The sequence below is a fragment of the Salvia miltiorrhiza genome, chromosome 2, assembly GCF_028751815.1.
Source record: "Salvia miltiorrhiza cultivar Shanhuang (shh) chromosome 2, IMPLAD_Smil_shh, whole genome shotgun sequence".
NCBI classification, from domain to species: Eukaryota; Viridiplantae; Streptophyta; class Magnoliopsida; order Lamiales; family Lamiaceae; genus Salvia; species Salvia miltiorrhiza.
This window is the reverse complement of record NC_080388.1, coordinates 69,023,100-69,034,662: the sequence shown is the minus strand read 5'-3', so window position 1 is coordinate 69,034,662 and position 11,563 is coordinate 69,023,100. Positions and strand designations below refer to the sequence as shown.

The 11,563-nt window shown below is 32.8% G+C and overlaps 1 protein-coding gene and 1 long non-coding RNA gene across 6 annotated transcripts; both read right to left on the bottom strand.

Annotated features, from left to right (window-relative positions):
- Positions 1 to 211: 211 nt before the first annotated feature.
- Positions 212 to 757, bottom strand: LOC131008658 (uncharacterized). Its single transcript, XR_009096321.1, has 3 exons — positions 688 to 757; positions 522 to 615; positions 212 to 419 (listed from the first exon to the last, which is right to left on the bottom strand). It is a non-coding gene; the product is annotated as an uncharacterized LOC131008658 (long non-coding RNA).
- Positions 758 to 2,874: 2,117 nt separating this feature from the next.
- LOC131008656 (UDP-glucuronate:xylan alpha-glucuronosyltransferase 1-like) lies at positions 2,875 to 5,870 on the bottom strand. 5 transcript variants are annotated; one of them, XM_057935614.1, is made up of 5 exons: positions 5,750 to 5,870; positions 5,443 to 5,502; positions 5,090 to 5,296; positions 4,387 to 5,015; positions 2,875 to 3,990 (listed from the first exon to the last, which is right to left on the bottom strand). In XM_057935614.1, exons 2-5 carry the CDS (start codon positions 5,463 to 5,465, stop codon positions 2,960 to 2,962), a joined length of 1,890 nt encoding a protein of 629 aa, XP_057791597.1. In that variant the 5' UTR covers positions 5,466 to 5,502; positions 5,750 to 5,870; the 3' UTR covers positions 2,875 to 2,959. The 5 variants fall into 5 exon arrangements, with proteins under 5 accessions (XP_057791597.1, XP_057791600.1, XP_057791598.1 ...); XM_057935617.1 differs by having other exon boundaries at positions 4,387 to 4,997; XM_057935615.1 differs by lacking the exon at positions 5,750 to 5,870 and adding an exon at positions 5,613 to 5,721.
- Positions 5,871 to 11,563: the final 5,693 nt, after the last annotated feature.

Here is an 11,563-nt window from a genome sequence, read left to right as displayed (position 1 = left end):
TTCTTAAGTTATATACCATTGAAATCAACATCCACAATATATAATTTACTATCGATTTATATTTAGATATCGACCCGTAAAACATCTCATGCATATTTTTTACTTACAAGGTGATAGGACATCCAATTTGGAAACAAATAAATGTTAAAAATTCATGCCGCAAAGTTTATGTTCTTGAGAGAAGTTATGGAGATATAATTTTGAGAGAGTCTGAATCTATATCTTAGTTTATTATTGGGATTGATAATCTTAGATATTGAGCAATGATTAATACAAACCATCAAATACCATAAAATCGCAACCTATTTTGTAGCATATTCATACTGAAAACAAAATATAATCTCCTGAAATTTGAATATAATATCATAGGCGTACCCATGTGCGGAGGAAATTATGAAATTCCAGTCGACGACGGCGACCTGCGGAGCAAATTGGCAAACAAAATATTGCTTCTTTAATCCATAATAATGTCAATCTTATTTGCATATATCCTTCCATGACCAAAACATGGATATCCTTACCTTGATAGATCACCTTCAAGCTTCTCTGCCCGACTAATTAAGCGAGAAATCGAACGGAATGGTTCTCTTCGAAGTGTTTAACTTGTCGGGTGACCTGGACATATTATAACCAGAAAAGTATTCAGATAGCAAGCTTATTACTGACGAAGCGAGAATCAAAACTAACCTCAACCGGCCTTCGAAGAGGGGAGGCGGCGACCGGAAAAAAGACTAAGAGCAACGGTGAAGCGCGGCGGTACTATTGAAGTTTAAGATTAATTTATGAATTTACCTGCTACACAAATTCTGACTCGATTTTAGTTTTATATATCAATTTAGCAAAACATCGTTTTTTCAACTTAACAAAATAGACATGTTTTTCTGTCAATCGAAAAATGACAAGGCGTGATTTTCTTTTCATGTTGACAATTTTGATTAGGTTTATTTTGGGAAGAAAATAAAATCTCTTCAATAGTAAGATTTGTAGTTCAAAAACTTCGGTTGAAACCGAAACGATAAAAAATTTAATAATATATAAAATTCTAAGGCATGGCTGGTATGCAGGAATAGAATGAGAATGGAATGGTGATTCATGCATCCATTCCCAATCCTATGGTTGGTACTGTTTTTGTAATGGGAATCACCATTCCCGATGGAATGCCTATTTCCATGCATATGGGATTAGCCATTCCTCCCCTCCCCCATGGTATTATGTATTCCCATGGATATGAGATTAATATATAATAAAAGTTTATTTGTTTAATTAAATAATTAATAATAATAATTGCAAAAATAATATAATAAAATTAATAATAATAATAATAATAATGGTAAAAATAATAAAATAATTTTAATAATAATAAAAAATAAATAATATTATTAATATAATAAATAATAATTGTAAAAACAATAATACAACTTTAGTAATAATATAATATAATAAAATTAATAATAATAATAATAGTAAAAATAATAAAATAATTTTAATAATATTAATATAATATTATTAATATAATAAATAATAATTGTAAAAATAATAAAACAAATTTAGTAATAATATAATATAATAAAAATAATAATAATAAATAATATTAGTAAAAATAATAAAATAATTTTAATAATAATAATAATGAATAATATTAGTAAAAATAATAAAATAATTTTAATAATAATAAATAAATAATATTAATAGTAAAATAATAAATGATAATAATAGTAAAACAATATATGACTAATAATAATAATAATAATATTATTATTATTATTATTATTATTATTATTATTATTATTATTATTATTATTATTGTGTTAATTTTATTTCATTCCTATCCATTCATTCCTTGTAAATACCAACCATAGGAATCCTATATATCATTCCATTCCATTCCCATTATCATTCCATTCCAAAATCCATTCCATTCCTTTCTAATTCCATTCCAGCATACCAGCCATCATTTTTAGAAAAGATGCAAATTGATGTGAAAGGATTTTTATTTTTTTTGAATTCAACGTCCAAATATTAATTATCTAACCAACTATCTATAATCATAATAAGATTTAAATATTCATTATTTATTACTGTTGGCTTACAGATTTAAAAGAGAATTGTTGGAGGCTAGAATTTGGAGGCCCAATTTAGGAGCTCAAAATACAGGGCACAATTAGGGTAAATTGAATGACATTCGTTGAGGAATGGGGGTAGGTTTAGAATCATTAGTGTGTGTTGGCCTAGTGATAGAAGGTTAATACTCAATATCTTGGATTCGCGGTCTTTAAAATTTTTTTATTTACTTATGCAATTAAAAAAAAAGATGATTATAATATTCTCTTCTTCAAAAAAAAAAAAAAAAAAAGAAGGGAAAAAAGAAAAGAAAAGAAGGGATAACCGATTGAGATGAATCTGTGGACACCAAGTTTACCAACGTATATATCTTTTAAACTCAAGTTTTGGTACTGTGTGTGGGCATTTTTCACACAAGTCGGACTTCAACGTGTTTATTGTCAAAACAATTTCCTCCTTTGAGAGGATTTTGGGTGTGAAGTTTTTCACATGGTATCTTCTATCTCATTTTAATTTTTTCCCTTCAATTTTAATTTCTTATATTTTAGTATTAATTGAATTTGAAGATTATAAATTAGGATTTATTAATTTGCTTAATTAGGATTTTATAATTATTTTCACAATTATTAAGGTACATAATTTTTTAATATTTTATTTTTTTAGTGATAAATTTTAATTAGAGTTTATTGTATAATAATGTTATTAATTTTTATAAAGAAACTTAATAAAATAATGAAATTAATGGTGCTACATGGTGTAACCCCAAAAAATATGGGATAAAGTTTTGGCGTGGAATAATTTTTGCGATGAAGATTCTAAATGGCATGTTGATGTTATTAGTGATGAAACAAGAAATTAAAACCGACCCAAAAATGTCTATACATATATAGTAAGAGAATCATAAAGTAAGAGATGATCCTTTAGCAAAGGCAGGCGGCGTGGGGACTGGGAACTTGACATCCGTCCAATTATTCTCACCCCAATGCTTAAGCATTCCCTTCCAGTTGCAGAACGGATCGATGCAGCTCTTGACGCGCTCATCCCTGATCCTGATCCTCCAATGCCCGTCGGCGTAGTCCCCCTTCTCCGCCTGCCGCCGGTCCCACTCCAGCTGCGCCTTCTGCTTGGACGGCAGCAGGCACATCTCCCGCAGCTCCCCAGGCATGGCGTCGTGCACCCTCCACCACTGGTTGTGCGCCACGTCGCTGGCGAACTCCTGCAGTATGTCGACGTTCCAGTTGCAGTCGTAGTCCCTGTAGCACATCCACGGCTTGTTCCCCAGGTAGTGCAGCACGTAGAGCACGGGCGGCTCGGCCCCGAACAGCTTCGTCTTCTTCTGCCTCACCGCTAGGTCATCCCCGATCCAGAAGTTCTTCAGGAAGTTCATGTGCTTGGGGATGCGGTGCCACCAGGTGAAGATCTCGTTGAGGTAGCCCTGGTCGCCGCCGTTGTACGACTCGATCTCGTTGATGTGCTCCATCAGGAGGCGGAAGGTGCAGTTGGAGGGCTCGATCACCATGACGCCGGAGTTGAAGAGCGTGCCGTTGTTGCCGGTGGCGGAGATCTCGGGCATGCCGAAGAGGAAGTCGATGTTGCGGAGGATGAGGAGGTCGGCGTCGATGAAGATGATCTTGTCGTAGTCGGTGAGCTGCCAGAGACGGAACTTGCTGTAGTTCCACTCGTTGTAGGCGTCTTTCTCGGCTTTCGGGTTTCGTATCCTCTTGATGTTTCGCACCTTCCAGCCGGCCAGCTCTAGCCCGCTCCGGTGGTAGTCGCTGATCGTCTCGTCCACCAGGATCACCAGATCCCTCGTCGACCCCGCCATGCGGATGCTCTGCGCCGCCGCGATTGCGCCGCACACGTACACGTCGGCGGAGTGGAGGATCGTCGCATACGCCTCACGTTGCTTCTTTCCCGTGTAGTCTTTCTCTGACAAAGAGAAACACTAGTGTAAAAATTGAAAAGTAGGATAATTGAATTATTTTTATAAACTTTACAAATTATAAAAATAAAAAGTTTAAAAATCGAAAAACATGAATAAATCATGTTCATAATGAAAATTATCATACCTTCTTAAAATTTGCCAAGACAAATCCTATGCCACATCAGTTTGACTTGATTGAAAATTAAATCGGTGTAAAATTATAACAATCATATTTTTTGCGAAACAGTTTAAAAACATGTAAAACTCATATAAACCGACGCAAACTAACACCCATGAAGTTACCATACCTTCTTGTTGTGCAATGGACAGTTCAAGTTGAGCAATGAAATGCACAATGGCAACAATTTTAGGAGAAGAGGCGGAATGAAAACAATAATTACCTACGGATCCAAGAGGAAGTGCAAGTTCACACGATCCAATAGGAAGCTGAAGCTTAGCCCTCAACGCATTGAGCTGCGGACGGTACAACCAGGCATTGCCCCGACGCGCCACAAGATCCTTGCAGGTGAAGAGGTTGGGTATAGGGAAGCACCGCGTCACGAACAGCAGATGCACCGGATAACTCCCCTTGCACGCGGCCGCCAGACCGGCTGCCGCGATCTGCAGGTGGAGCCGCGCCACGTCTCTCGACCAGTTCCCCTCGCTCCTGCACGGCAGCTTCACCGCCACCAGATCGAGCCGCTGCGCCGGCACTTGCAGCCTCGGCAGCGCAGGGCAGCTCGGAATCGCCTCGTCCTGCTCCTCGTCGATCCACTCGGGGAAAAGCACATCCCACGTCACGTTTCTCTCCGCGCGGTCGAGGTTCAGAACCGTGTGGTTGGCGGTGGGGACCATCTGCTGCCATTGGCGCGCTTCTCGCTCGTTGAAATTGACGAGGCCGATCCCTCCGATTTTGGTTCCCTTGGGCAGCTCGCCCACGGCGCCGGCGATTTCGTTCCAGTCGATCTCGAAATCCGCGATGTAGCGGGGATCGGAGGCTCCCCATATCCACCTGCTCACAAAACGTTGCCTGCATTATATGAGCTTACTCATTACTGAATCGATTCGATTTTCTAGTAGCGCCGGAGATGAAGAGAAACGCACCGGGAAACTTTGAGTTGTAGGCCGTTTTGTTGGCACACTGGCGGAGACGAAAGGATGAGAAAGAAAGAGCCTAGCACGATGATAGCCAGAACTAATTTCAATGGATGAGGTCTGCATCTGCCGTTCTTCCCGGGAATCGCGAATTTGAGAGGATTCGCGACACTCTTCACTTTGATCCTCTGCAGCTTCCTCTTGTACGCGTCGTCTCTGCAAAACAGAGCACGCAAACACCAACAATTTGATCAACTAATTAATCGAAAAATCAAAACATATGAATTCTTATCGTAAAGGCCACTGAATGTAATTTATCAATCAAGTCTTAAAATTATATAGGAATGAAGAAATGTACTCACAGGCGTTGTTGTCTGGAGTCCATGAGGCTTCAGAAATTTCTGATCATTCGTATCGATAATCTGTTCATCAGGAAATGGAAGTAAGTATGCTTTAATATTTGAAGACAATTCAAATACTATTAATTACCAAATTTTTTAAGGAAAGACTAATAATCTAGTCATTACTATACATATATAGAGTGGAAGAATGTCTATATGTTCCATTTCTGACACAAAAATCTCAGGAACAAGATGGCTGGCATTCAAGAACTATAAGAAATGATTGTGGGCTATTCCATCTACAAACTATAGGCATTAATCATTTTACCTTTTAAGAGAGAGAGAGAGAGAAAGGACTTGAAATATTTTAGCTGGCGATGGTGGAAAAGGAGTAGAAGAGGCAGAGAGTAGATCATGAGAATGAGGGTGCAATATAAATGAGTAACGTCGGTATGAATCCTCCTATCGTTTTCAGCTCTACAAATATACATGACTTGTTATCATAACTACCGATATTGAGTATCATATAGATCATTTTTAAATATATTTTTGGAAACTAATTATGATGCTATTTTTTTTTTTTTTTTTTGCCTTTGAGCCAACTTAGGATGCTAATTAATTGTGGGAAGATTGGCATCTCAGTTTAATTTATGTTACGATAATATTAGAGTGCCGAGAAATAGGTGAATATTAATTTAGCTTGCACTTGCACTTGCACATACATAACTTGTGTTTTTTCGATGTCTATTTCAATTAAGATTGTACTAAAATAATCAGTTCTTGAAAAAACCTTTTCACGCACTGTTTTAAGTTGTTTTATGACTTTATCATACCAACAACTATGGTTTGCTATATGATATTAAAACTATAAAAAAGAAAACAAAAAAAAGGAGTAGCTGGATTAGGTTAATGAAAAGATAGGTTTAGTTGGTGATGACATATGGTTACAAACTCTGACAATGATTTTCTGTGCCATATTACTCGCCAAACAAACAGCAAAACCTAATTTTCTTGACGGTTATAATAATTATAGTTAATTTTTTTTAGAATTAATAATTATAGTTAATTAATATAGCTATTATGGTGAAAATTATATTTTATCGTGAGAACTGAGAATACATTCATTCATCCATCAAGATAATATATTCATTATAGATTTTAAGATCAAATAGCAAAAAAATGATTTTCTTGTTCACACTAAGGATACTATTTATAATTGATTATTAACTCCATAACTAATCCATAAATTAACCAGATATATGTTTTATGCTTTATGTAGTTAAGTGGTCCATACAGTGTCATTTGTTTGCAGTAATGGTTACTCAAAAATCAAGTCAAAAGTCGATGGAAATGTCTTTGAATTAAAGGGGTGTAAACATGTAAGTTAGAATTGACCATCCTTTATTACAATTAGTTTTTTAAATGTTTGAGAACCATTGAATTGACAGCCTGAAAAAGGCAAAGAAATAAAAATTGACATGCCAATGGTTCTAGTTTGCACAATAAGTTTTACGGTCAACAATAACAGTCATTGGATTAATTTAATATCCGCATTCACATTAAATAATAGTAATATGATTCATAATATCTCCATAGTACTTTTGATGCAAACTCTTGTCAATAATAATAATAATAATAATAATAATAATAATAATAATAAAAATAGGATCTTTGCCCCATTTTTTATTATCACCTAACTTTTTTGCTTCAAAACCATTTTTCTTTTTCTTTTTTTTTTGTGTTAATTTCATGGTGGATATAATGGTGAATAATAGTTGGGATATCTTTTTCTTATAAGATGGCGTTGATGGGAGAAGTAGGTATCCAACTCGAAAATAATTTATTTTGTCATGAATAAGCTGCATCTTAAGCCTTAATAAAAGATGCGCGCGCGTACACATATATATACTGCTTTCAGTGCACTTGCAGTATAGGGTAATCGTAATTCAGAAACAAGTAGGAGTAGTAATTACTTATTTTTATCTTTCTTAATTATTAGCTTTGATAATGACCAAGTTTAATTTTGTGTATTCTATATCACTTAACATGTACGTCAATTTTATCCCAAAATGTATCCAGGTTATGTGTTACATGGAGTATATAATCTAAATATTAAAGGTTACAAAGAATGCTTAAATATTAAAGTAATGTACATTACTCGGATATGATTATACTCCCTCCGTCCCACTATAAATGAGACCCTTTTTTTTTAGTACGGAAATTAAGAAAGATGTATTTTGTGTGTAGGTGAAAAGTGAAAATTAAGGTGTTTAAAGGGTAAAACTTTTACCCAAAAAAAAGAGTCTTACTTATGGTGGAACACCGAGAATATATAGAAAGAGTCTCCTATATTTCATTATCATCAATTATTAATACCTAATTCATGATGGGATTTTTTAAAGAACATATATACATATTTATATATGATCGAATAAATCATGTTAAAAATGATTAACTCACAAAATAAAAGATAATAATAAAAATATCAATCCTAAAATCTGATTTTTCATTTTGAAGGAAACATTGGTGCCAAAACGACATAATTTTAATTCAAAAACTAGTAGTATACGTTTAATAAACACGTAGAATAGTGCATAATTGCCCCAGCTCATTGCGAGAATTGACGTGTTCAGTAGTAAAATACTAAAATACACATTTGAAATCAAAACGCTGAACTCAAAATTCTAACGATTTCAGTTTTTCCCGAGTAAATAAAAAACACACATACACACCACACCACACACTCAAAGTAGCACCGAGCCTCCAATTGATTTTTCTTGACTATAAGAATAAGAACTAGAGTAGTTACCTATCAAAGCTTACGTCGGAGTTCAATTCCAATTCCTTCTTCATTATTGCACAATATATTCATATCATTTGCTGCGGGTAATGATTAGGATGTATAATATATTTGTAACACTCTAATGTTTTATTTAATTCAAAATATATGATCTTTTATAAATAAAAGTCAAAAAATATATAAATTTTGATGTTTCTGTATACCATCTGAGGAGGTGGTATACATAATATAAATCATAATTATAATCATTATATGTTAATAATATAGGATTTTAATATTCCCTACGTCCACGATAAAAGTTTAAGAAAATATTGAAAAATGTGTATAAAGTGAAGAAAGATATACACCAACGTTGATTTATTAATTAGATAATAAAAAAATAGTTTTGTGAGGTGAATTTTTTTGTGAATATTGTGTGTGGATCTGAGTAAAAATATAATGATATATGTCCTAAAATGAACAGACCGCACTTATTGTGGACAAATGAAAATGACAAAAAGACCACACTTATCGTGGACGAAGAGAATACATGAATTATATATTACAAATATTTCAATACATTATACTAAGCATGGTATTAATATGGTATATTGTAAAAGAACATCTCAGTCAAACGTATCACACCTTATTTCACGCCACGTGCCAAACGAGTCCGAAGTTTATATATAATACTTGATTACTTGATAATAGATACAAACATTATTATGTATGCATGTATTGGTATAATGATATAAATTGATTAATGTCTGAGATCAAAAGTCTTATTCATTTTCACAACATCATTAAAATTATTTTATTTCATCAAAAGATAGACAAAAACATCTATACCTATAATAAAATATCTTTATTCTACAAATACAAATTTTGTTTTACATATTTTATCACGATATATATCTTGAATTTAAAGATAATAGTGTAATATGATAATATTCATCTATTAATCTTCCATCCCTAAAAATTGTGACTCAATAAAGATGACGCGAATTTTTTAGAAAAACTGTGATACTTATATTTGGGTGGAGATTATGTCTCACACTTTTTTGTATATAGTGAGAGGAGATATTTCTGGAATGTCACAATTTTAAGGGACGTAACAATATATATAATAATAAGGTCACAATTTTTAGAGACAGAGAGAGTACTATGTTAAGTGTATATTCTTACAGTTATTGATTATATATTTAATATAATTGTTTTATATGTTGGATATAAGATAAGAATTAATTTATAGATAAAATTCTTTAAAATTGTGATAAATATTATTCATTGTATGTGTTGTATATTTGTTGTTACACTTGCAATATATGTGAAGGTGTGTGTGTGTGTGGCATTTTCATAGTATAAGTGACCAACATAATTAGATGTTAAGATGAAAGTAAAGACATAAATAATAATGAGGAAAACTAATTAAAACGCACAACACATGGCAATAGGCAATAAGACAGCGGTTTCGGGTGGGGCATCTTTGTATGACTGAACCCTTGCACCTATCGCCAAGTATTCGACCGTTTCGTTACTCCATCGCATACTCCTACTTTTATAACTACTTTATCAAATAAAACAATGTGTCATTCACATTTAACAATTTTTTATAGTCGACTTCCCAATTTTTATCCTGTTAATTAGGCCCTTCAACTTTGCTTTGTGAAGTAACTCACTTCTTAATTTTCAATATGAGTAAGTTTAGCCCTTACCTTACACTTTTGTGTTGTATCACTATTATACGTTCAAAAGCTAGGCTAGAGTTGTACACTTCAGGTGCGCTTGCAATTTTTATCTTTTTAAATAGAGTTGTACACTATAAAAGCGAGGATCATATTTTTTTGGGTAATTTGCATGTAAATATACGAATTTTCAGCATTTTCTAGTTTTTCCCATGAACTTTGTTTTTTGAATCTAAATACAGGAACTCAATATTTTTCTGATTTTTCGCATGAAGAAATATTCCGATCAAATTAAAACTGATTATTCCATCAATTCTCACTACCATTCTCCCTACCCACTGCGCGAAACAACAAAAACCTTTTAAAAAGAATAAAGCGATAGAATTCATCACATTCTCTACGTAAACAACACAAATTATTAAAAAAAAAGTAAAATCATTATTCTATCAATTCTCGCTGCCATTCTCTGCTAATGTCTGTTAATTCTCTCCACTTTCTAATTTGTGTCTTTAATTGGGGGTAGAATTAGACTTCGATAAACCCAACTCGACAGTGTTGTTCGTAGTCTAAGGGCGGCCATTCCACGTCAGCTGGTTTGCCGGCCACGTCAGCAGTTTGCCGGCCACTTCAGCATTAATTTGAGAAAAAATAAAATTCATGGGAAAAATCAGAAAAACACTAAGTTCGTGTATTTAGATTCAAAAAATAAAGTTTGTGAGAAAAACTAGAAAATGATGAAAGTTCGTGTATTTACACGCAAATAACCCTATTTTTTTATATGTATATCTTATTTGTTTTGAATGATAATATATTTATTCATTTTTTATAAGATGCTATAAAATTATAACATCATTTCTTAGATATAGAATTATACCTTGTATGTACAAAGACAAAGGTGTTGCCCGAAATTTTATACCACATATCTAATTTTTTTGCTACGTTAAACAAACAAAGTATAAGGTGATAAACAGAATTTATCCATTTCTTATACCTTAAAGCAAACATATCTTATAATAATAATAATAATAATAATAATAATAATAATAATAATAATAATAATAATAATAATAATAATAATAATAATAATAATAATAATAAAACCTTATTTTTAAAAATAAAGCAATGTACCCGATTTAGATCGCAACATTATTCATAGAAAAGAAAATTAAATACATCCTGAGAATATCTCAATTGCTTTATATTATTGCTTTGAAATATTTCCATCATAAACAGATTTGGTGTGTCAAAACTGTGTTTATTTGTTAGCCACTATATATTACGTTATTGTTCCATTTTAAGTAAGAAATTTTGATATTCAATATATATATATATATATATATATATATATATATATATATATTTCCATATATTAGACAAATTTATGCAACAAGGTATTAAGACATTTTATAATAACTAGTGATGAAGATTATATTTGTCATCAAGGAACTGCAAATTTGATTGATAAGCGCGATAAGTGGAAAGATCATGCAGATGCAAATCTACCATTATATACTGAAATGAGACTCGGAGATAAGGTTAACGAAGCGGAAAAAAGAAACGATCTACTCATATATAGAAAAAGATAGATATGAACGATGTATACAAAGCGCCAAATCAATTTGTTATGGTCTCGACACGTGTTGTTTCGCGATTGCACTTTTCATATACGTTAACAATT